Below are 26445 nucleotides of genomic sequence, written 5' to 3'. Positions count from 1 at the left end.
TAGTCAACATTTACTCTTTTCAAAGAAAAATTGGAAGTGGGGCTCTATTCCTATGCCTTTTAGAAATTGAAAAACCAGGAAGGAAATATGGCTTATCCATCCATAGTTTATAAGTCTGGATCAATTATTGGAAGAAAAGTAAAGAAAGCCCAAGACCAGTTGTAAGACAGGTATAAATAATTTGAAGACTTTTGTGAATTTGAATACATACTGAATATCTTAGCTATTCATGCTTTGAAATTAGCAGAACTCCATCTATGTACTAATAAAACTCTCATTTCTGGTACTGGATGAAATGCTGCATAGTAGGGCAAAACATTTTCAACAAAGTTACTTCAAATGCATTGTAAGAATGCTGTAAGTTAACAAATTCAGAATAGGACTCAAGGGAATGAAATCTGGGGATTGTTTGCTTCGTCAGCACTACCGGGCTGTTGCTGTTCAGTGCCACTGTTGTGTTGTTGTGTGATCCTCATTTCCAACATTCCTGACAATTTCCCACAAGTCAAGGGGGAATCCAGGAGGAACTGAAATGGTTACCAACACTCCTATGCTCCTTCCCATTAACAAAGTCTTTGTTTCTGGGAAGCTTAGAAGGAGAAAGTCAATGGAGAAATGGCCCATTCCCTTTGCGGTAGCACCAACATTGGCCATTCACATAGTCCTTTGCTCACTCCTGCAGGGACAGAAAGAGAGGGAGGGAGGGAAGGAAGATAAAATGGGAGGGAGGGAGGGAGGAAGGGAAAATGGGAGGAAGAAAGGAAGGTACTTGGTGGAGAATTCTGAGTTGAAGTCTACCCAATTTAGTTTCCAATATTGAGAAACACCGGTTTAAGACACCTCGAATGTAGTGAAAGCATTAATTCATCTCATTCCAGGGTTAGTTAAACAAAAGCCAGTGATCAAAGTGTTGAAAGAAAAATCTTCATCAGGGTCCAGTCCAAGCCGGGAATAAACAAAAACGGAGGCTGTTTGGAAAGAAGGTTCTCTTTATTGAAGAGCAGAACCACAATGGGAGAAGGGCGGTATATAAATAAAATTAAATAAATAAAAATAAATAAACAGCATGTGACTCTGAAGCAGCCAATCATAGGGAGCTGGGAGCGGTGGGCTTTTATACCTCCTTTGGGCTTTGTATTTGAGCTACTTCCTGTTCCATATATTTTGACCTGAAGTTGAGTGTGCCCTTTTGGTATTCTAGTTCTGGTGGGTTAATCCTACTTATGTCCCAAAGGTCATGTTTCCTGTCCTTGGACTCTTTTGTTTTTCTAATCCCCTCAGCTCCAGCCTTCCTGCCCCCAAATTTCCTGAATGGATGATCAAATCTGCATTTCTAAGAGCTGGCCTCCTGAGTTTCCACTTGGGGGAAGACTGGGCCGTTTCTGCCTCTTAAGACATCCCTCCCACTCATTCCTTTGGCAAAAGACAATCTTCTGTCCTTTTTTAAATATCCCCCAAAATATTTCCTTCTGGGGGGGTGGGGGCTGACTTCCAACAAAGGTAACACTGCAGAATATTTAGGGGCAGCCAGGGCAAACGTTTTTGACCTTAACTAGGCCACTCGAGGCCAGCCAACTTTGTGGTTTACCACGTCTAGTCCAACAAATCATGGTTTCAGCAAGCCAGGAGACTTTCAAGAAAGTCTGAACCGGAACGACCGTTGTTTTCCCGCTTCTCCCTTCCCCTCCCCTCCCCCCCCAGCCCGCTCGCTCAGGGCGTGGCGCGGAGAAAAGGCGGGAAAAGCCGTTGGGTCGCGCGCGGCGGCCGTTAGAGAGGGAGGCCCGAGGGCGCATGCGCGCTCCTCCCGCAGCCCTTTCCCGGCGCCGCTGCGTCTCCCGGGCAACCGCGCCTCGCGCCCGCCTCTCACGTGAGCGGCCAGGCGAGGGAAGTCACGTGAGGTTTGTTTTCTATATTTTTTTTTCCTCCCTCCCCTTTCCCTTCTCGTTTCTCGCGCTCTCCCTCCTCCTCTCCGGTCGGTCGCGCGCTGCCTCGCTCCTTCCTCCTCATCCCGGGCGAGCCAGCGAGCTGTTTCCGGGTCAAGGCAGGACGCGGCCGCCGGACGGGGAGCGCGAAGCGGCGGGGCCCGGTGAGGAGAGAGAAAGGAGGGTCCCGTCCCCCTCCCGCCAAGGCGGCGACGGCAGGAGACGCCTCCCAGCCTGGTGCTGACAGGGTTGACGATGGCGGGGGGAGCGGGGAAGAAGAAGGAGGAAGAGGAGGAGGAGGAGGAGGGGAGAGAAACGAGAGAAATTGCCGTCCAGGTGGAGCCTCCTTGTGCGGCAGCAGTCTGGTTTGACCTCGGAAGCGCTGGGGACGACCCCCGGAGGAGGGAGGGAGGGGAGGGGAGGGGAGGGCCCAGTAAGGGGCAGTAGTGAAGGAGGAGGCTTTGCCAGGCAGAGTCTTGGGGGGGAGGGGAGACAAGCCTTGAGGGTGGGGGAGGAGAGAGAGAGATGCTGGTGGCTTTGGGAAAAAGAGTGGGGGGTCCTGATGGAAGCAGCCAGCAGTTGCAGCCGGGCCTCTCCATAATAATAATAATAATTAATTTAATTTAATTTAATTTATTAGATTTATATACCGCCCTTTCCCGAAGGACTCAGGGCGGTTTACAGGGTGTGTAAAATCAAACCAATACAAAATACAAAAGTTAAAAATAATTAAAAAGATTAAATTATCCCTGAAAATAAAACCCCCAGTTTTTAACCCCATCACTGCCCAGAAAGTGATACACTGGCTAAATAATAATAATAATAATAATAATAATAATAATAATAATAATAATAATAATAATAATAATCCTTTATTGTCAAAGTACAACATGTGTACATTGAGATTAGCTGAGCCTCCCCCCCCCCGCTCTCTCCCCCCAACACACAGATGTGCTTTAGAAGCACCAGAGGTGGCATTGGGTCCTTCCCAGGCCGGCTTCTGTCTCTTTGGAGGCTGCTGGTGGGAAGAGGAGAGGTCAGCATCCTAATAGTAGCAGTGGGTGAAAAAGAGGACTGGAACTGGGGGGGGAGGCTGGGAACAGGGGGGCTCAAAGAGGCCGTGTCAAATGCCAGGGCTGCAGCGGGTGAGAAACAACGGTGGCCTCAAATGCCTGCTTTCGTTTGCATTTTCACACATAACCACGGCTTCCAATACTTGATTATTGGAGGAAAACAAAACCCTCATAGAGATGTTCTTTTTTTTCCAAAAAACAAACACTTGATTGATTTAGGTACCCTGCCATTGATCTTCATTTTTGGTTTATTAACCTCTGAAGGCCTTTATGAGACTATTATTAAATTAATGCTTTTCCATAGGCCTTTCAGATAAAATAATATTGATATATAGATAAAATAATATTTTCTTTGGGGACAGACTGAGGCTGTCACATGTCGGTGACAGAAAATCGGGCTGATGCCTCTGGCCCCTCTAGTCTGAAGCAAGGTCTTCTAGGATTTGCAAAAACACTATAATACACAATCAAAATAGAGCTGGAAGGGATCTTGGGGGTCTTCTAGTACAGCCCCCTGCTCAAGCAGGAGAACATATACCATTTCAGACAAGTGGCTATCTAGTCTCTTCTTAAAAACCTCAAGTGATGAAGCACTTACAATGTCTGAAGGCAAGCTGTTCCCCTGGTTAATTGTCCTTGCTGTTAGGATGTTTCTCCTTAATCCCAGGTTGCTTCTCTCCTTGATTAGTTTCCATCCATTGTTTCTTGTCTTGCCTTCTGGTGCTTTGGAAAATAAATTGACCCCCTACTCCTTGGGGTAGCCTCTCAAATACTGGAATAATACTATCATGTCCCCTCTAGTCCTTCTTTTGTCTAGACGGGCCATTCCCAAATCCTGCAACCATTCTTCATATGTTTACATGCTTCTGTATTTCCTAGTGATGAATCACATGGCTGTGGTTTCCTTTCCATCTATGTTCAAATTGTTAATTTCCTTGAAGAAATAAATATTAAGAGCATGACTGATAGCATGTATTTGAATAATTTGGTGAGTTATTAGTATGTACCTTCAGCAATGTGAGAGGAGTTGCAGAAGTCTCGGGGGAAAAAAGCACAAGTCTCCTATTGTGTCATCCAAGGACCATCTGGTCCATCATTCTGTTTCTGTATGTAGAACATGGCATCTGGTTTTCAGAAGTATACAACCTCTGTTCTCAGGAAAGGCAGTACCTTAATGCTACCAAGCTTTTAGCATTTAAATGAGTCAAGTATAATTTTTTCCATATTGCCATTTATAAAAAGCAAGCTTATTGATGAGCTCTTTGCATTGCATGAAGGATGTCTTATGTTGAATTCTTCCATATGCTGCTTAGAAAAATTAGAGGTAACAGGAAATTCTTTTGTTAAAAATGCTCCTTTTCAGAAGAACAAAGGTTACTCTGTTTCCACATTTTAGAATTATTTTCTGTTGATGTTTTGAAGTATGGTTACTTTGATAAATCCAGTGATCAATACAACACGCCTTTCTAATGCTCAGAAGCTATTGTTAAAGTTCAGTCTATGGAATGCTTCCATGTTAAATGCTACTTTATGGACCTTTTAGAAATTTATGTCTGCAATAGACTGAAATAAACTGTTAGACTAGAATCCTTTTTTGAAAAGGTTTGATTTTAAAAGCATTTTGTTTCAAGCTTATATACTGCAAGCCCGCATACTATACAGCCTAGAGGCTACATGTGACCGGCCAAGCAGCCTTTAAAAAATAACTACTATAATAAAATTAGAGCTGTTACTGCAGCCCACTCTAGTGCTTCCTCTGCCATGGAACAGCTGATTGATATATCTGAAGCACATAAGAATTTTCAATATTACCAATGTAGCCCTTTTTCCATCAATGAGTTGTGTAGGTGTAACCAACATCTTAATATATAGCAGTTTATCTTTCTTCAGAAAAGCATCCAAAATCTACGTTTTAGATCCTACGGAATTATTTCATGAACCTTTAAAGTGGTTATCAACATCCTTGGGCTATTCAAATTGTGAATTCAGTTTTAAAACTAGGAAAGGATTTCCCTTTAAGTTTATATTCTAGTTCAGGGGAGTCTCAATTAGATCTGCATTCTTTTATGTTGGCTTTCCCATCCAGCTAATATTTTTTTATGTTCTTATTGCACTTTTGATTTTGATTTGAAGGCAGTGGTGGATTGTATTACTATTTTGCAAACTGACATGATTTACCAGAGAAGTTGAATATTGACATCTTTTTTTCCTTGTTGGCTAATTAGAGGGGAGCATAATGGCACTGTTGTACAGTGAAACTTCATTTATTAAACCTTGATACAACTAACATTGCACACAATGGAGCAAATTTACATGGACAATTTGTGTAATGGCATCACTTAAAAGATGTAATTAGTATAATGGTATCATGTCAAGAATGTAAATCACTACAGTGACTTAATTTCTGTGAGTTCTGTGAGTAACAAATCTTCCCCCTGCCATACTAATCCCTTAAAACAAATTTCCTCCATACTTTACCTCTTTCATTATCCCTCTTTTGATCAAATAATTTTCAGTATCATACTGCCGTTCAATCAGCAAAGTAGCAATCCATCATCACCACTTAGTTGTTTTTACAGTGCATATACACCAAGCTGAACAAGTCCACACATTAAAAAAAAATTAAAAATACAGAAATCAATCCCTTCAAGCCCAAACTCTGCAGTAAAAATAAAAATAAAATGTTAACCCATCAATAATGTCAACAAAATCCATTCATGTTATGTACCAAATGCCAATTAAGGAATATGGTCTCAAGTGCATTGCAAAGTACTCAGAACACAAGATATAGCTCTGGAGGACATACTGTTCCAAAAAAGGCCCCTGCTGTGATAGATGACCTTGGTGTCCACATAACCTCTGCTGTGAAGCAGGAAGGGAACCCTAAGCCTCCAAATGTTGCCTGGGTAGGCTGGGCAGATTCTGCTTGGAGGATTAAGCTGCTAGCTATTGCAGTTTTACCTGGAATACATTTTCTACTTCCTATTCACAAAACATTGAGATTGTAGGAGAAGAGCCGTGTTGGTCTATAAAACTCTGGAAGAGTCTGTTAGAGCACTCATCCTGACTCACAAATTTTATTCAAAGGCATTAGCTCTCGTGAGTTACAGCTTATGCTTTTAATAAAGTTTGTTACTTGGAAAAGGTGCTGTCAGATTCCTGGGGGGAAAAATATGCGAGGTTAGACAGCATTGTTTGTTGAATTCACTGATGCTGTTTTAAGTTCTCTCTTTTCTTCTGTCCTCTTACCCCCTTCCAGTGCAGGGAATTACATGGATGTGTGATCTTTTCCCCACCTCCGGAAAAATAAAATGAAGGGCTAAGAAGACCCCCTGGAACTCATACATGTAACTCCCGAGAAAGCTGATGCTGAGACTAAACAATAACCATCTTGTGTAAGTGGGGAACATTCTGCACTATTTATTTTTGCAGGATCAAATAATCCACCAGTCGAAGCTTCTTACGTAAGATACCCTCCTAAGATTTAAAGATTTTGGACACTTTTTTCCTTCAGTCACCTTGTGAATGTCCAGCAGGGTTTGTTTCACGTTTCCATCACTTCATCTGCTTTAATTCCAGGAATGGAGGGAAATAACTTGGTGGCTGCTATAGTTGAGCAGTTGGGTGATCCAATTGTACATCGCTCACACATTCACCTTCCGCCCACCTCTGGGGTTGATTAATTCTTTGCTGTCTTAATTTGTGTGTTATTTCTATTCCCATCTGTAAAATATTGACATATACAAACAAATTGAAACAACACAGACATATCTTAGAGATTGAATGTTTTATGCCCAGCATCTATTCACAGTAGAAAAATGAAAAAGCAAATGGTATATATGTATGTTTATAGGCCCTACAAATCAGAAAATACATCGAGTTTTTTTATTGGTCTAGTTGGTATATTCTGTACTGATTAAGTATTGAATATATTCCACACCAGAGATTTTGTGACTGAATTCAGAAATTCACAAAGCGTTACCCTCCGTTCCTCTTTTTTCCATAAGAGGAAAAACGTTTGAATGGTTTAAAGAGCTAAATTGCACAGGCTTCATTCTGCCCATTTGGATCCCACTTACCTATCCTGACCGGCCACAATAGGATGCTTTAAAGCCTCATATAAGCTCCTCAATAGTATTGTAGACATTTCAAATGCCTTCTTTCAAGCTTGAATATCCAGGCCAGGGGTGTTCAATCTTGGCAACTTTAAGACTTGTGAACTTCAATTCCCATAATTCCCTACCCAGCGTGGCTGGCTGGGGAATTCTGGGAGTTGAAGTCCAGAGGTCTTAAAAGCTGCCAAGGTTGGACATACTTGATCTAAGCCTTCATCTCAACAACAGCTACTCTGAACAGTTCCTTCACATTTGATTTTTGAGTAAACTTTTTTCTAACACCCTCACTGTACGAGGCTTTCCAAATGTTTAGTGAATTTAACACATTCCTTCACCCAGATTAAAATGGAAGGTGCTTTGTCTAAAGATATGTTTTACGTTTGCCAGAAGAAGGAAGGCATTTGTTTCCTATCCTTTGAACCGCAGCATTTCTGGAAAGGACAATGGATCAGCCCAGTGGGAGAAGCTTCATGCAAGTTCTTTGTGAAAAATACAGCCCAGAAAACTTCCCATATCGCCGTGGTCCTGGAATGGGCGTGCATGTCCCGGCTACACCTCAGGGTTCACCTATGAAAGGTACAGGTTTTGGCTGTATTTTCCTTTTGACTTCCCTAGAGCAGGGCTTGGATTAAAATTGATTATGTTTACTCTTTGTTTTCCCTCTTCTGTGAGAGGGATGGAAGGGAAATGGAGCTTCTTTCCGGATTGCGAAGAATTTCTGGGTGAACTGACTGCCTTGACTCCTTCCACCTCAGCCCCCACCGCCAATTCTGATTTTGAATTCCTGTCAGGTTGATTTCTATCACAGGCATTCCCAAAGAGGAAATACAAGCAGGTTATTTGGGTGGAATTGACAGTAACTGAATGTGACAGAATAGAACAAAAATAAGTTGAGTCAGTCGGGGACAAAATGTATTGTATGTCACTCAGAGTTAACCTTTCCAGAGTCACCTTATTCTTCTGATTTCTTCATTCAAGTACCTCAAAAAGATGGAAAAGCTATCTTGACCCCAAGTCAAGGTTATGTTTTTATTAAAATACTTCTATCTAGCAAAATGCCACTACAGTGTATGCCGCAGCCTACTGCTTCCTTATTCAATGTGCATACCCATTGCCTTTTGCTAATTAGCAATTCCCCTAATGAAAAAGGCAAAGATAGTTTTCCTTTATGCTGACAATCATTGCAATTGTTCCAGAAAACCATACTTTATATTTATTTTATTTATTTATTTATTAAATTTGTATACCGCCCTTCTCCCGAAGGACTCAGGGCGGTGAACAGGGCAATACATATGAAAAACAACATACAAAAATTAAAAACAATTAAACAAAATGTCCACGAATAAGTTAAAACACATTAAAAGTAGGTTAAAACACATTAATAAAACCCAACCCCATCCCATCAGGCCAGGCCAGCTTGTTCGAAAAGGTAGGTTTTGAGATCGCGCCGGAAGGAGCGGAGGTCAGGCGCCATCCGGAGCTCGACCGGAAGGAATAAGATCTTCCTATATGCTTGCATCTTTCATATTGCTTCCAAAGTTACTATTATTTTTTCAGATTTTTTTTCCAGAGTAATTTGGTTGCATTGATTTCTGAAATATTAATACTACTCCTGAGGTACCTATATCCTTAGGGTTGATCATAAGAAATTGTGAAAAGGGCTCAAGGACATTGGTTGGTATTCATCAGTTGCAAATGTTGATCCTAGAGAAAGATGCATAGGAGCAATTTATCGTGTGATCACTTTTTTGATGTCATCCTGCATCAAATAATCATCTTAATAAGCTCTTAGGACATTCTAATTCAGTTTTATTTATTTAAGAATACACATACACACACACACACACACATGTGATACATTGCTCTACAAAAACGAGAGACTTCTTCTAATGGCATCCTGTCGAAACGAGAGACTTCTAATGGCATCCTGTCGGTTCTGCTTTTTCAGACCGTCTCAATCTGCCAAGCGTGCTGGTGTTGAACAGCTGTGGGATCACCTGTGCAGGAGATGAGAAGGAGATAGCTGCCTTCTGTGCTCATGTGTCTGAACTGGATCTTTCTGACAACAAACTAGAAGACTGGCATGAGGTAAAGCTGCTTATGCAAACTTCATTCTGAGTAGTAACAAGAACAGCTGTCTTTGCTACAAGTTGGCTGCTCCGGATAGATTCACATGTGCCTCTGGAATTATTGGAGCAAATGCCCTTGCCTGGGGTAATCCAAAGACTTAATATCTGGAAGGCTTAGTACTTTCTCCTTCCAGTTCTTTTCCCAAACCTCAAGCTTTCTGAAGCAGACCATCTGTTCTTTCTTGCTCGTCTCTCCTCTGAAGATTTTCTTCAGAGCTCCCATCACCCAACTTTTTGCCTTTACCCACGGCTTCCACAGTTTCCTGCTCTCAGCTACCATCCCAAGAGTGGGAGGGAAGAAGATATTCTCTGTTTTGCTGTCATTTTTCTTTCCTTGGGGCCTGTTAAGGCCTGCATTAGAATGAGGTTTGGATGGGGCCAGAGGAGATGTAGTTTCAAGCATATCCCTCATAAAACCTTGTTGGATGGCACAGACTAATTCTACTCTCTCAGCCCAGCTAACCTTATCCACAGCTTCTTGAGGAGATAAAGTGAAATGAGATCCCTGTCTAACTCACCTTAACCTATTGGAGGGAAGGCGGAATGTGATTTTAAAAATGGAAAGTTCTAGTTGTTAATAAAACTTCTTGATTCTCTTAATTTTTATAACAGACGGTAAAATAGGTTCTAGTATCAGGAAGAATTGCACAGTAAGGCTTTTGCGGCTAAGAATTCTAATAGATCCCACTGACTCTTCGCTATTGTTATCCCTTTGTTAGCCCACGTGTCTTCAAAAAACGGATTCCTGTTTGCACAAAATTCTGCATTAATTTTTCTAAATGTTTTCCAGCAGTTTGTATATGTGTTTTCCTCCACGTTTCCTTGCGGCAAGGCTTTTAATTTTAAGGAACCATTAAAAGAAAAGCTGTTTTATTGTCTTTGGGGCATCCATTTTTCATTGCCAAATGATAAAAGAATTAAAACGTTGTTTGCAGAGGGGGAAACCCAAACATTAATCAATTCTGGGAATCAAAATTCTTTAGTAGAATGGTGTTTGGTGCATACAAGATTGCAGAAAAGATGGGTAACCCTGGATAAAATGGTCCTTTGAAAAATGTTGGCACTTGTAAGTTATTTCTTTTCTATAGTTGCTGTTCTTTTCTTTAGAAGTCTGCCAGGTATCTGCCTTTTTCCCTTATCAAGTCTTTTTAAGGGTGTAATTAACTGAACCATTGAGGAGAACAAGCAATTAACCAATCAATCCAAATCATCAAATGGCTACAGTATGAATTACAGATAACTATCTTGAATGCTGTTAGAATCCTTATCATTCTTTAACTCAGTGAAGTGGACTGGAAAGGTTGCTGGGAGGTTTTAATATTATTTGAGATCTGATTACAGGGTGTTTCTTTTTCCTTCTTCCCTTCTTTCCCAGGTCAGTAAAATTGTGTCCAATGTCCCACACTTGGAGTTTCTGAATCTGAGTTCCAATCCCCTGAATTTGTCAGTTTTAGAGAGGAGGTGTGCTGGATCTTTCTCTGGTGTTCGCAAACTTGTGCTCAACAACAGCAAAGCTTCCTGGGAAACAGTCCACACTATACTGCAAGAATTACCAGAGTAAGCCTAAAGGAAGTAGGATTTTGAGTTAACTGACAAGATACTAAGGAAGGAGAAGGATCACAACAGTTAATCTCAAAACACAAATTCCAAAAAAATGAAAGTGGGCTTTCTAACTGCTTTCCTCTAGACTACTAGTGGACGGGGCCCTCAGAAATGTATGATCTGCTTGACTTTTTGAATCTTACTGAACGGCTACATTTTGCACCAGCCGACAGATTCAAATTCTCTCCAAAGGAAATCCAACCTAAAACTCTAGGTTTTAGAACTGAACCTTGAATTCATTACAAAATCTGTAGTTCAGATTTCGCTGCCTATATTCTGGTTGACCCTATTTGGCCTCCTGTCTTGATTAGTTTCCATGCATGTCTGGGTGTGTTGCTATTTTTAATTTTATACCAGTGGCTATATTTCCATCAATTTATTACTCTACAAATTAACGGAGGAGTTAAGGCACTCTGCAAAAGCTAGTGCAAGGTTTACTAGCCCATTTGGCTACCACAAATGGCTATCCTATCTGATTGCCTGGACGTGATTTTAACAAAAAGCCACAATTTCCAAATCTGTTACAGTTACTATAGCAACTTCTTGTCATTCTGTAATTGTATTTACATGTTATTGAATGGTGTTCCCAGAGGTTCAATCTCCCTTATTTAGTTGTACTCCTTTATAATGACATTAGTATGAGATGCTCATTTAAGATTATAGCTTCAGTGTGTGTGTGTGTGTGTGTGTTTGTGTGTGTGTGTGTGTGTGTGTACTGAAACTTTGATATATCTTAAATTCCATATACTGGCATTGCAGTAGATCAGGCAAAGAACTAGGTTCTGTAATACACCATTTTTCTATTTGCATTGCTTTTTTCCCCCATCAAGAAGTATTCAATAGCATATCCATCACAAAGCCACTTGTGGCTTGCGCAGATCTATCCACTTGGAAAGTTTTAGACCACATTTGGACTGTGTTTTTGAACTACTACTAAGCTGCTTGGTGCATTTATCTCTAAATTTATCAAATTAACAGATAGTGCCAGTAAGGCAGTCCATGTTCTGCCTTTCTGTTTTTCAGTTATCAGATCAAATAGCTTGCTAATGGACATGCTGGCTTTTGATTGAGACTAAAAGGGGGTGTAGAGAGAGTGCAGGACAACTTCCAGTTAAACGTTCTGTTACATATTTTATAAGGCCTCGATTGTCTGGCAGAGCCTCCGTCCAGCTTGGCAGCTCTGTTTTCCTTCGTGTGGGACCAAAGCTTATTTAATTCAACCTTCTGCTCTCAGGCTAACTAACCAAATGCAGATGCCTTCAGAAATCCAGAGACGGGATTACAAAGGCAACAGCCTTTTTCCAGTAGTTTTCCCCAAGTAGGGAATGTTTTGTCTGCTACTGCAAGCAGTAGTGATATAGCCCATCTTCTAAAGCTCATCAGCGTGTCTTTTCCTTAAAACCAACATAACTGGATTGCATAGAAATGTTGCTGCATATTTTAACTGGAATTTTCTCCCTACAGCTTGGAGGAACTTTTCCTGTGCCTTAACGACTATAATACAGTGTCTTGTTCTCCAGTTTGTTGTAATTCTCTCAAATTGCTTCACATAACTGACAATAATCTCAAAGACTGGACTGAGATCCGGAAGCTGGGAATAATGTTTCCATCACTAGATACTTTGGTTCTGGCCAATAACAATCTGTTAACCATTGAAGACTCAGAGGATTCTCTGGCAAGGCTATTCCCGAACTTGCGATCCATCAGTCTGCACAAGTCAGGTGAGTCCTTGGATGAAATATAAGGGAAGGATATAAGAGGCCTGTTGGATCAGAACAGAGGCTTAGCTGATCCAGGCTTCTGTTCCCAAACTGCTCATGTAAATATTCTGGAAAGCCCATCCAGTGATTCCACTGGATGATAAGAACAGGGTTTTACTGGTTTATTTAACTTACTACATTCGTACTGCTGGGAATACGAGAATATGCCATAAATCAAAACCTCCCAGGGGTGAGATGGGAAATCTAATCCAGTATGTATATATAAGGTTTTGTTGCATTTCTACCAAAATATATCAGTCTCTTTCAGTAATTAATCACCAGTTTCGTTGGAGCAGCAGACAAAGGTAGACATGAAATGTCATTTTTCAGAAGACGAAAGTAATTTAACAACTCCAAAAAATAATCTAACTTTTAAAGGCTGACATTTTAAAAAATACCAAAATATAATTCATGTAAGTATAAGATACGCACGGAGAAATCTGTGTTCAGATATGATTCCCCGGTAGCAGTAATTTTCTATTACATTTGAGGGATGTTTAATAGAGATAGGTTTGAAAATGTGTGCCTGCCTGCAGTCTGAGCCATTTGCTTTTCTGTTCTGTTCCTCATCTAGTTTTGGCCTGCAAATAATTTTCACACAAGCACAACTTAGACCTATAATATGTTATACCTCTTGTCTGTTTTCCTCGTCTGAGCCTTTCCTTTCTTTAAAGCAGGTCTGCATTCCTGGGAAGATGTTGACAGACTCAATTCTTTCCCTAAGCTTGAGGAAGTGAGGTTGCTGGGAATCCCTCTCCTTCAGTCGTACACCAATGAGGAGCGGAGGAAGCTGGTAATAGCCAGGTCTGGAGATTTTGTTGTAGATCCAGCCTTAATCCAATTAAAAAAATGTGTGATTTGAGTCTGAGGTGCTCAGTCTGAGGGAGGAAATTGAAAGATATTGGACTCCTGTAACTTCATAGTTTTATGAGTGAATAAAAAAAAGATAAAGGGGGGGACCTATGTTGTGAATTAAAATTGATCCATGTAATACAGGTAGTCCTTGACTTAAAACAGTTCATTTAGTGACCATTTGAAGTTACAGCAGAATAAAAAAGTGACTTATGACTATTTTTCACATGACAGTTGCACCATCCCCATGGTCACGGGATTAAAATTTAGATGCTTGTGACTGACTCATATTTATGACAGTTGCACGTTATCCCCGTTTGTAACTTTCTGACTAGCAAAGTCAATTTATTTATTTATTTATTTGATTGATTGATTGATTGATTGATTGATTGATTGATTGATTTATATACCGCCCTTCTCCTGAAGGACTCAGGGCGGTGTACAGGGCAATAAAATAAGAATACATTAGTTAAATAATTTTAAAACCCAAATCCATCAGGCCAGGCCGGCTTGTTCAATGGGGTAGCCAGAATCATTTAACAACCGTGTTAGTAACTGAACAACTACAGCGATTCATTTAACAATTGTGGCAAGAAATGTTACACCATGGGACAAAAATCACTTAACAACTGCCTAGCTTAGCAAGATAAACTTTGGACTTAGTTGTGGCCATAAGTCAAGGACTACCTTTATAAGTGGCAGTTGACTGGCAGATCTCCTTAAGTAGCCCTATTTTATAGGACTACAAGCAATAGCCGTGGAAAAATCATAGATCTATTGTATTTGGAGACTGTTGAGCCCTTGTGCGAATTTTTGCTTGATTCCCAAGCCTGCCAATTTGGTATTTTTAATGTTTGCGATACTGCAGATACTGTTTTTTATTTATTTAAAACCATTATCTGCCATTTCCTATTTTAAAAAATCTCAGTCCCCTTCTTCACATCTAGCCTGGGGCGTCAGGGAGACCAACAAGACTTCAGTAAGGCCCTAATCTCAGATGAGTCATTTAACCTGCACTTCAGTATCTCACTTTACAGCTTTGCTGGCAGGGAGATGGCTCAGCATGTCTAAGGACAGGAACTAAGATAGGTCTCTGTCAGTCAGTGGTCAAGAGAGAGGACCCTGTCAGTGGGCCCACTTGGAAGTCTTCCCCTCTGGTGTACATTTTATGTTTTGCAGCGAGAATGTGTCCATTGCATCTATGCTGCTCATCTCAACTGAAATCTCACCGAAGCCACTGATGACAGATGTAAAATTAACTGCTGATAAATTTAGAGACTGTGGCTTGAACTGTGGTCTGATATGTACTAGCTGTGCCAATTTAAAAGAAAAAAAAACTTCGATCCCATATTCTGCAGGTCCGCATTCGTTATTTTCTTTAGTATTTAAAATGCCTGAACGCTGTCCTTTCAGTCGCTGAGAGTCAGCTATTTTTCTATTCCTTGGAATGATTGAAGTGACAGACTAACCCAGGAATTACAGAAAATCAGGCACACACACAAACACACACACACACACACACACACTGCAGAATGGGAAAGCAGTGCATGGCAAATTTCGACAACCTTTTCTTAAGTTACCAACATTTCATAAAATGCCTTGGAAAGTCCTCAAGAAGGAAGGTTTTTTAGAAAATTGTCAGATATATTTATAATCAAGTCGTCATGCACAATTTTAAATCAATTCCTCTCTGTATGGAGCCCAATAAAAATGCAATTTCCCTGACAGCTATATTTTTGGGTGTCAGTTTCTGCAGGAATCTACTGAAAAGACAATATTTGCTGCTGACTACTTGGGGATTTCCCCCCCCCCCCACCTTGCTCAGCTGTTAACATATTTTCTCTTCTTCTCTTTGGCAGGCTACCATCAATCACCAAGCTGAACGGAAGTGTCATAATGGACGGAGAACGAGAAGACTCTGAAAGATTTTTCATTCGTTATTATATCGACTTTCCACAGGAAGAAGCTCCTTCCAGGTGAGGGATTACCCAGAAGTTTGTGGAATGAATTAAAAACTTTGGCTGTTCAGCATAGTTTTGAAGACATGAACTGTAAACTGAGATGCCTCCAGTTCAGAATTTTTGCTCTAAGTCCCTTGCCTCGCTGTATCTCATTTATCTTCACTATGGAGTCTCATATATATTACTGACTTATCTTGCAAGAGTGTTACAGACGCTGCAGCGCAAATGAGTAAATTACCACTTGAACAGCTACAGATATCTGTCAGCACTTCCACCCTGATGGAAGACTGTAAATAACAGGCCGAATGCTTTATTACCGATATTTGCAACCCATTGCTAATGAATAATTAAGAGTACAGTCGAGCTTTGGCTGTCAGGAAGGTTGCAGCCTGAAAGAGAGATCAGGGGAAGCCAAGGGTAGAAGGAGAAAACTGATAGATGATATTATGCACAGGTACAGCTTAATTAACTATTAGAAGGGGCAGCTAAAGCCAATGGGGCAAAGAGTCATAACTGTGGCAGACTTCGCATGCATAGGCATAGGACACAGGCAACGTTGATTGCATTTTCAGCTCTTTGACCCCCACTTGCCCTTCCTAAACCAGATATTGAGACCCTTGAATGAGTTCAACAGTGAACTGTCAGGCAATTCCAGAAAAGAAAAAAAAAATAGTAAAATGTTTGGCACAGAGAAATCTTAAAACGTGTGTGGTATCTTGAACACTCAGCACCATTGAGTTTCCTGTGATTTTTGGTTTGGTTTTGTCCCAGCAGTTTTTGGCTATCGGTTCCCGGCAGGTTAATGCAGAAGGCAAAATTGCCTTTCGTCTCCCCATTTCCCCCCCCCACACACACACACACCATCCCAGTTCATAGCCTTTGAATAACCCTGGGCTTCCCTCCCCCAGCCTGATTGTTCAATGGCCCCTTTGTCTGGATGGCCTCATCTGTGTGGGGTCTTGAAGAGACCTGTGCCCTCCATGGAGTCTGCCTTTCCAGCCCACCAAACCAGCATGCCATTTCAGGTCCCTTTGAGGGCTGTGAATAGCTGAGATGGCGTCCCCAGTGAATCAGGCTTCAGGTTCCACATCCTGCATCTTTAGTTCATGCTTGAGGTTCATTCTCTGACTTTTCCCCCAATAACTCAATTTCTTCTCCCCCCCTTTTTTTTTCCTTCTCCATGTTTCCTTTTTTCTCTTTCCTGCCCTTCCAAGATTGACATTTTAGGAACACATCTTCCAAACAATTATTATACCTGTGACTATCATGATATTAATAATATTATAGCCTAATCATACAAAAAGAAGTTATTTCCTCCCCCCCCCCTTGTTTTGCAAACTGATGAACTGCCATCCTGGTGTCCAAGGTATTGATTCATCAGATCTTTACAGCTTCTTTAAAATTTCCATACGTATTTTAGTTTCGATAGAATGTCACAAGGGTGAGATTACAAATGAAATGATCTTTTGTGTTGCTTCTGACTGGTTAAATGCACTTGTTAGATCCGGAGACAAAAAGATGTGCTTCGCAGACACAACTAGAGTAAAGATGTGCTTAAAAGTCCTGCAATTTGGGAGCTTGGATCCAGTTATAGTTAAGATGCTGAGCCAAGGGACCATAAAATTTATACAGCAGCCTTGGACCAATTACTCATTTTAACCCAACATTGTTTAACCGAATTGTACCTTTGGGGGTGAAATTAGTGACCTTGTGCATACCAACTTGTGTGTTCCCAGGCAGGACATGAACTTGATAAATGGAAACTTTTTCACTTTGGAATTCAAGTTAGCTTTTAAAAACTAAATTCCAGCAGTTTTCAATCCAGTCGAGGAAAATAGTTTTGCTGGCCTTAATAATTCTGCATTTTTCTTATCTTTGTTTGATAAGAAGAGATTGGACAACCATTTGTCTGGGATGGTATAGGTCTCCTGCTTGAGCAGGGGATTGGACTAGAGGACCTTCCAGGGTCATCTTCCAACCCTGTATCCTGTTATCTGTTACCATCTGCTGAGAATGCACAGTTTTGGCCTTCGGTGAGAAAAGAGTTGTGAAATCTCCAACGCACTTGGATAGCCTTTTGTTTTGATCACACTGGCATTTCTACCTGTCCGGTAGCAGTGTCTGCAGTCACCTGAACGGAAAAACAGGGCGTTTTCAGAGTTCTGCTGAACAAGCCATGGATCCCACGATACAAGAAGTGATGTAATGAATGGAGGTGTTGAAACCCATCTTGAAAAAGCCGCCTTTCACTTCCCACTGTCGATTTTAACTGCTGTCAGCCATCACGGCGTTCGGAGAATGTGTCTTCCTTATCTCCCAAATCATCCTTAGCCAAAATGGACCCAAGTTTTCTCTCCGTGCTAATTGCAAGGCCAAGCACAGCAACCTCTTCTCCAAACACTCGGCCTCTGTGAAAGCTGGTTTTGTCCAAACCGTAGTGCGCTCCACCAGCCACCTCATATTGCAGACAGACAGAGGCTCTGCTGTTGATGGAATATCCTTACCTTTAACACTAGTCCCCTGAGGGGGCCTCCCTCCCCAGTTGCCAGGCCCCATCTTCCCCTGACAGGAGCAATGACACAGCAGCGATCACCGTTTTGGCCTGAGCCAAGAAGGAAACAAAAGGGGCTTTCAGTCCCGGGCATCCCTTAGAGACTCTGAAACGTTACACCCCCCCCCCCTCCATTCTTAACCACTCTTTGTTTTTATCTTTTCAGCTACCTTGGACTTTGGGTTGACTTTTTGCCACTTTCCCAGCCCAGCAGAAGAGATGCTCCTTCCTCTTTATTAATGAGAGATATCTGAAAAATGCTTGGGGGGGGGAGGGGGAGAGCAGAGACAAGGAGCAAAGACAGAAATCTCTAACCAGGAGCATAAACAAGAGGATGTTTATCTCGGAGGGTGAAGAAACTTGTTGAACGGGTTCGTGGCCATCCAGACAATGCTGCCCCACTTATTTTTTTTCTCTCCCATTCAGCCTTGTCCTCCATTTGCAAATGCCAAAACGAACGAAATTCAGACCTACCTGCTGGAAGCAGCAGAAAGGCAGAAGCTGAACCAAAGTTATGTAATTAATAGCTGTAAAAATTTCAGCTTGACTCTATTCCTACAAGCTACAACAGCAGGTTTCACTTGGGTGGTGAATGAATGCTACTAGCAAAAGAGAAATGGGGGTGTCTTCCCCCCCCCACCTCCTGAGGTTGGGACATTTATCTCTGCCTCATTCAGCAGGACCGTGTTGAAAGAACTACATCTTTATTACAGGGCTACCACAATAGTTCATGTACATTGTGAGAATTTGGAATTGCAACTGCACTGTCCCTAAATGTCTGTGGTTTACACATTCGACTTTCTCTTCATTGGGGGGTTGAGAATACTAGCTGATTGAGCCTGTGATTGGACACCTTTGCCAGGTTTGGGGAAATACAGATGGTGCCATGTCCTGAGTCAAGCCATTATGGGCCAGAATTAGAGATGGTACAGGCCACTGGCTTTCAGCTGATTATGATATCCAGTATTGACTTCTTCAAAAACTCAAAGCAGTGTGGATCCAGGACACTTAAAGTAAACCACCTCTCAGTTCATTCTTTAATCTCCATTGAGGCCCTTTTTTAGTTTATAATAGCTGACCGTTGCGTTTTCTACATTGTACCTGGGTCCTGAAACTAAGTGGTGCATTCAGCCCCTTCATTGTTAATTTTCTGGCTGCAAGTACATATCATTTGCCTGAAGGAACATTTTAGGTCTTAGCTTGTACAGCCCCCAAGGAGCAGAACTGATCTTCTGGTTGCTAAAAAGTTTTAAAACGGTTGAGGTTTTTTCCAGGTGTATAGGACATTGTTAGTTGGCTTTAAAAGGTTGGCACAAAATGCCAGAAATATATATTCTAATAAAGTATTAGGTCTATTCAGCAACCTTTGCCTGTTGTCTCCACCCCATTTCCTTAGGTATCATGAACTAGTGACAAAATACGGGAAGCTGGAAAAGCTGGCGGTGGTCGACCTGAAGCCTCAGAGCAGCGTCAAGGTCGAAGTTCACTTCAAAAACCAAGTGAGGGAGATGAACATCCGCTTAGATCAGACGGTGGCGGAATTCAAGAAAGAATTGAAAACGGTGGTCCAGCTGCCCATCAGCAGCATGCTGGTCACCTACTTCGATAACGAAGATCCTTTTGGCCCTGAAGAGCTGAAGTACAACTCCAGGGCCCTGCACTCCTACGGCATCCGGGATGGAGACAAAATCTATGTGGACTCCAAAGCCAAGTAGCCTCTCTGCTCCAAGAAGGCCTGCTCCAGAGTGCACATCTGCCCCACATAACACACTCAAGGGACTTTCTGACGGGGTATTTCATTTGGGTTCATTGGTTGAGATTTGGTGTTTAGAAGTGTGTCAGATCACTTCTCTAGCCCATGTTAGCAGGTCCAGATCTGTGAGATAAGCACCAGGATTCAGCACAGATGACAGGAGGCTCCCAAGAGGCGTGACATCAAGCAGGTGTGCAGTTTCCCTCTGTTATCTCCCAGCTGCTTCAGTATACTTGTGAATGTAGCATGACAGGCCGTCTTCAAAGCCCGGAGGTCATTACAACCACTCAGCCAGGGAATTCAGGCTTCCAGCCTGCATAAGCAGTAAGGTACGTGTGAAAAAGATTCTGTGCAGGTCTTGTTCCTGTGGCAGTTGGACTCCAATTACAAATGGCTGCACTGCTGTCCTTTCACCTGGGTGGTCTGTCATTTCTTTCTTCCTGGGGGGAGGGGGGGCTTTTGGAAGGAAAGAGTTCTTCAAGTCACGTTCTACCAGAGATGGGCCTGGAGGATCTCCAGCAGCATTCTGGATTTCAGATAGCTGAAGGAGATACTCAGAGAGGTGCTTAATGTGTGTGCATGCACTGTCCTTCCCTCTCCCACACATACATAGAGACAACACACACACCTACAGCTTCCAAAGCACAGTAATGAGGACACACTACAAAACTGCATTCCTTTAGATAACCCTCCTTGTTTGCCAGATCTCCAAGGTGGCATAGATAAACTATTTCTGCACAGGGCACGTCGGAAGTTAAATGGATGGCATTTTGACATGCAGCCAATGAGTCGGGCAGCTAAGCAGAACAAATGATGGATCTGTTTGATAGAAATCATTGCCTGGTTGGTTGCCGAAGCAGACTCCTTTCGTTCAACAGTTTGCGAAAAGATCATGAATCCCTTGCAGTGCTGCTATATGTTCGGTTCGTTATTATTATGAATTGCACTTAAGGTGGCTTAAATGCTTCTCCCTCTCATTCCTGCATCCATAATTTTATTCTTAGAATAAACCTGTGGTAGGATTAGCTGAGGGATAGACACTAGTTCTTACCAACTAGAAGCCTTTCATAGCCAATTTTAACCTGAATTCCAAATTTTGTATTATAATAGCTGGATGGAAACCAAAACCTAAATACAGCTGAGTTCATTTTTAAGTCAATTTTTAAGCCAACAGAAGCATGGAAAACCATCCGTGGTCCTCCAAGAAAGTCATCCCATTGGTTGGTCATTTTTATGCATGAGTCATTATTAGTCCCTTTATACGGTCCGTGATTCGTGCAGCTGTATTGGGATGAGCTTCTGTTACCTAACTTCAAAGCAATTCTTCTGTAATCAGAACTTTGAGAGACTGCAGCGAAGACCATATTAAATGTTCCCTCCTGTTTTCATAGACTCAAGTCTCTTGTACGGTTCTGCTTGGAAATGTGCATTAAACTTGTTTACTTTGTAAATCGGGCAGGTGCTGCCTGCCCTTCCTCGTGTCGGTTTGACAAGCTGGAAGCAGTTCAATCCATCCATTTTACACATGTACATTTAAATGTCTTGTTACCTGTGAACTTTTGACCTGAGTTGGTAGCTTTTATGCTTCAAAAGCAAGATTTTTTTTCTTTCATCCCTTGATTCTGCTATTCTCTCTTGGGGCTTCATTTTTATATAATTTGCAGAGTGTGGGGGTTTCCTCCCCTCCTTTCTGATATCTGTATTGTTGGAAAGCAAAAGAAAGTCCTTTTGTTCTCTCATTGGAAAGGAGACATTACCACCCTCTGCACGTTAAAGAGGGAGAATGGCTTAGACAGAAGAGCCTTCAGATCACCATCCGGTATGAAGCTACTGTTCTCCATCAAATTATGACTATTGAACGTCACTCCAGAATAATAGTATTCTGGATTTTATAACTATAGCAAGCTGAGGTTCTTTCCTCTCCATTTACTTAGCAAAATGCCCTTATGGTACTTTGTGATGCCATCCCAAATCAGCATTTTATTTATGATCGATGCGTGTGTGTGTGTGTGTTTGTGTGTGTGTGTTTACACATGCTGTGATGGGGAATGTTCATGTCAATAAGATATTTTATTATAAAGATATATGGAAAGAGAACTGTGTAATAATATACTATTATTTTATCGGTGTTCCTACAGTATAAAATACCCTAGTAAGGGTTGACAGACTGGTTGAATGCAAAGGGCCAGCCATTGAAATTCTATTGTATTTCTTCTCTTCTCCCCACTCCAATATTGATGCCATGATAGTAGTGTTCACTATCCATGTAGTTGGTATCTTAGAAAGAAGCATTAAATGGATCGGGGAGAGAGACAGCAAAGGAATTCCACTGAAGATTCATATTTTTGTGTGTGTTGTTGAAAGAGACCCTTAAATCCTAAACCTACTTCCTTAACCTTTTGTCTCCTGTGTTGCGACTCTTACAGACTTTGGGATAGCAGTAAGTTAGGAAAAAGCTGTATTTAATTTAGAAATGTGCAGGTTGTGTAACTTAGGCAATTCAAGAGTGCTTAAGTTGTCATTCTGCTAGGTATAATTTAAAGAGAAAAGGCTACAGCAAGGCAGAGCCTTTGTGCCTATCCCTTGGATTTTCTTCAACAATTTCCACTTTTGTTTTTGTTTTGAAAAACTAAAATGCTTTGGAAGCTGAGGTCTGCCTGTAATACATTCTGTCAGCTTTCTACAATTATATAGAATTGGCACATAACTATGGGCAAAAACTGTCAGCATTGGGAGAAGCCAAGCTACATCAAATATTTAATCTTTTAATTAGGTACATTATAGTAGGATAAAAACAGCATGAAAAGAAGAGTAATGTAATGGCATTCTGTACAAATGCCCTCTTTTTGTATTGGATTGAGCTGCTAAATCTGTGGATCATCCTGGTTTGCCAGCAGCATCAAATTCACATTCTCCAACTTTTCTGTGTTGGACTCATAGCACTGATTGGTTTGCTATTTGTGCTTTTTTAAACGCTGTGTACAAAAAGGAGATGCGGTATCACACTCTTTGCCTGTTTTCAACTCTGCTTTCATCCAATGCTGATGTCACACTAGATTGGATTTTGACCATTGATGCTTTGCTTAAAAGAAAATGTTAACATTAACATTCAGTTCATTTTTGGCTATTCATATGATGAGAACTGTCATAAGCCAGATGCACAGCTGTTGGCTGTTGAACTTGTGAACTCCCCTTTATGCTAGCGCAGGGGCATTCAACTTTAGCAACTTTTAAAACCTGTGGCCTTCAACTCCCAAAATTCCCCAGCCAGCCATTCTGGCTGGGGAATTCTGGGAGTTGTAGTCCATAGGCCTTAAAGTTCCCAAGGTTGGACACTCCTGGGCTAGAGGTTTTCTCCGCAGATAGTTAAGCTGGGAGACTAAATACTGTAGATATCATTTGCATTGCCCAACCGACTGGGCCATAAATTTATCCACATCCAAAACACTGGATAGAAAGAGCAAGACGATTGACTTCCTCTGTAGTTATATCTTGAACTGCACTATCAAGTTCACAGTAGGGCACTGGACCCCATTTATATGAAACTGCGATTCTCTTCAGGAGTCTGCCTGCCAAAAAAAAAACTACATTTTTGGGATGGTGGTGGTGATGGGGGCAATGTTCTGGTCACTGGAAGGAGATTATATTCTCCCCAGTGCTCTTTCCCCAAAGACCCCAGTTTACGAAAGGTGACCCTTTTTTAAGTTAAGTGGGGTGATGTCAGAAAGTCTTCCCTTTCTCAGTCAGGTTAATCTGTAGAGTTCACTGCATTAGAAAATAGTGTAATTATCTGCCATTTTTAATGGTCTTATGCTGAAAAACCTGGGGAACTGGGAACTATTAGCTTCGGAACTTGGGGTTGTTATCCCTGGGTAGCAAGCCATAGCAAGTAATTACCAACTCATACCTGGGTCTGGCAGTTGCTTGTAGTGGACAAAAAGAAGGATCTTGGTTGGCACTACTGTGGGTGACTAAGTTCTGTGCATGTTAGACCTCAATTTAGCATTCACATTATGCAAAATATGAGATTTATAGCTAATTCTGTTTCCATGATTACGTTGAGTGAGAAACTTGTAATCCCCCCCACCTTTCCAACATGGAATGCTGGGGTGAAGAATGGACAGGGTGTGTGTGTTGTGGTGAGACCCCAGCATGATTGGAGAAATAAAAAAATAACTAGCAAAATGACATAGTCCTAGACTAGACTCTGAATTCTCTACCCTTGCTTTGGCTTTTGAACTTCGTCGGAATCCACTACAGCTGGAGTTGAAACTGTTTATCAAAGCAGACAGTCTTTGCTGAATTCCATACGCCAGTGTTTCTTAACCTTGGCCACTTTAAGAACTGAGGACTTCCAACTGGCTGGGGAATTCTGGGAGTTGAAGTCCACGGGTCTTTAAGCAGCCAAGGTTGAGAAACACTGCTATAAACTGTTGAGGATGTTTACAGGTAGGGAGTCTAGGTCTGACTAAGATGCTGTTTCCTAAGTAGCCCTCATTTGTATTAATGGCTAGCCCAGGGGTAGGCAACCTCGGCTCTTTTATGACTCACGAACTTCAACTCCCAGAATTCCTGAGTCAGCTGACTCAGGAATTCTGGGAGTTGAAGTCCGTGAGTCATAAAAGAGCCGAGGTTGCCTACCCCTGGGCTAGGTAGAGCGTACTTTCTAGAGGGAGTTGCAGCTACTTTCCAGAACACAGATGAGCACCTGGCTGTACCCTGTTTGCCACCCTAGTTATAAAGATTTGGAGTAGGCACAAGGGCTGCAACTTGGAAAAAACTATCATTAAATTCTAGAGCTAGTTTTTGATCGAAATCTCTGTGTTTGGTTACACCAATGGAGCCACTTTGATGGTATACGCAAGGCAATTGAATGTAAGTGATAGTGTAACTTCTGTGTAGAATTACCATTAGAGAGTGTCTGCTTCTGAGGAATCTCCTACTCCTGTTTTGCTCTCTTGCTGGCACAGTGAGGAAGCCCTCATCACTTACTTCACTAACCGATGTAACATCTGGCCAAGATCCTTGGCTTGGCCATTTAAAAGGGCAATACATATCAACCTTGGGAGAGTTAGTAAGGCACAATGACATGCAGCGATCTCTTATTCAAGATACACAGGGCCTGAAGATTTTTCTGCATCTATTTACCTGGAAAAATATCTGACAGGATGATTAAATACAAATCTACTAAAGTTTCACTTTTGTTTATACTCCAGTTCATGTACTTTTGTGGACGAAAGACAATATCCCTTTTCCAAGAAACAAGCATTGTATTTCAGTGTTCAAGAACTTGCTCCAAATATAAGGCAGTCAATTGAATGATATCAATAAACTATAAGTTTTGTAAAAAAAAAAAAACGTGTGAAACTACTTTATTTGCATATTTTGATTCTAAGCTATAAATTTCGATGCTCATGGTTCTTGCTGGATTAAGATTTAGTTTCTCATCTCTACTTGTTGCTGTGCTCTGGGAAAACTACAGAACTGTCCAGAAAGTCTCGCAACCTCTGGCTGTTGAAATCAGGTGGTCCATTTCTTGTAACGTTCACAAACCTGAAATAATTTTCTTCGAAAAGGAGAATCTGAAGTAAGAAATCTATGAAAACCGTAAATCCACATGAATTCCTTCCTAGACATCAATTTGGGTATTTTATAAGCTTGGAAAAAGTTAGTTTGGCCCCAGAGGTCCTTCTCTCCTCTGTGAGTTTAGTTCTTACGTTCTTTAATGCTAATTTGGTAACACTATATAGACCCGACCCTCAGTAGTACAAAGGAAGGGATGCTTGCTTTTTCTCTACTCCACCCCCCCCCCCCAAGTGAAAAGTGATTCTGATCAAAACAGTCTCATACGTAGTTCTTCCAGCCTTGACATTTCCTTTCTGGATCTCCTGGAAAGTTTTCAGTTTTCAGAAAGGGATTGCTTCAGATTTGCAGCCTATTTCTGACTCACCTTTTGATCAGCGAACATACCGTCATAGATTTGAGATGCAAAACTGATTGGTTATTAATTGAAAAGCATTTATTTAGCTTTGTCTTCAGTTGGGGGCAAAAAAAAAAAGATTTTTGGAAGCATCAATCACTGTTAGCAGTTGTTTATTGACATGCATCCTTCGCTGACATAAGTTTTCCCAGAGTTGATCAAAACGTGGTTTCAGATTTCAGGTACAATTTTGCTTCGACTGCAAACCAGGTGGGTGATTTTGTTTTCCACATATTTATATGTCTCTATTTAAAATTTGTATTTTTTTTTACAATAGTTTTTTTTTTTAAATTTGCACTGTAAACTGTCTTTTGGGGATACAAATATGTCTTTGTGATAGCGGTTTGATGTGGTTTTTTTTTTTTTTTGTAGACCAGCCTTCTAGTTTGTGTTTATTTTGTTTGATATCTCAGAAGCCACATAAAAAGCAATACATGCTCTGTAGCTCTGAATGTAGCTGATTGCGAATTGGATGTGATAAGTACTAATATCGGCTTCTGTTCCCAATTACATAGAAAAAAAACGCTTTCAGCTCCCTTGTTCACTTATCATCCCACTTAAATGCTTCTGCGAGATGAGATATAAGTCCTTAACATATTAGAATTTCTATATTTTGTAATTAATGCGTTGCTGTCATGCATTTCAGGAAAATTAAGCTGCATGTCTAATGAGGCAGCTCATCTCTTTGGGCATGCACACACACACACACACACACACACACACACGTACATAGACAGGTTTTATGCA

The 26445-nt window shown here is 41.3% G+C and overlaps 1 protein-coding gene across 1 annotated transcript; it reads left to right on the top strand.

Moving 5' to 3' along the window:
- The first annotated feature begins 1978 nt into the window (after positions 1–1978).
- Positions 1979–25039, top strand: TBCEL (tubulin folding cofactor E like). The gene is made up of 10 exons (XM_083368636.1): positions 1979–2086; positions 6255–6390; positions 7498–7686; positions 9059–9198; positions 10615–10796; positions 12306–12562; positions 13279–13405; positions 15313–15429; positions 19362–20047; positions 24935–25039. The coding sequence occupies exons 3-9, from the start codon at positions 7554–7556 to the stop codon at positions 19678–19680; spliced, it is 1275 nt and encodes a 424-aa protein (XP_083224762.1). The 5' UTR covers positions 1979–2086; positions 6255–6390; positions 7498–7553; the 3' UTR covers positions 19681–20047; positions 24935–25039.
- The last annotated feature ends 1406 nt before the right edge of the window (positions 25040–26445 follow it).

Source organism: Vipera ursinii (assembly GCF_947247035.1).
Source record: "Vipera ursinii genome assembly, chromosome: 8".
NCBI lineage: Eukaryota > Metazoa > Chordata > Lepidosauria > Squamata > Viperidae > Vipera > Vipera ursinii.
Note: the sequence above shows the minus strand (reverse complement) of the source record. Positions and strands in the feature narration are given on the sequence as shown.

Bases quoted from the DNA above. Each gene is read 5' to 3' on its own strand.
- TBCEL (XM_083368636.1), top strand. From the start codon at position 7,554: ATGGATCAGCCCAGTGGGAGAAGCTTCATGCAAGTTCTTTGTGAAAAA. The intron at 9,199-10,614 runs GTAAAGCTGCTT...CTTCTTTCCCAG, and splicing joins AACTAGAAGACTGGCATGAG to GTCAGTAAAATTGTGTCCAA. The intron at 15,430-19,361 runs GTGAGGGATTAC...CCATTTCCTTAG, and splicing joins CAGGAAGAAGCTCCTTCCAG to GTATCATGAACTAGTGACAA.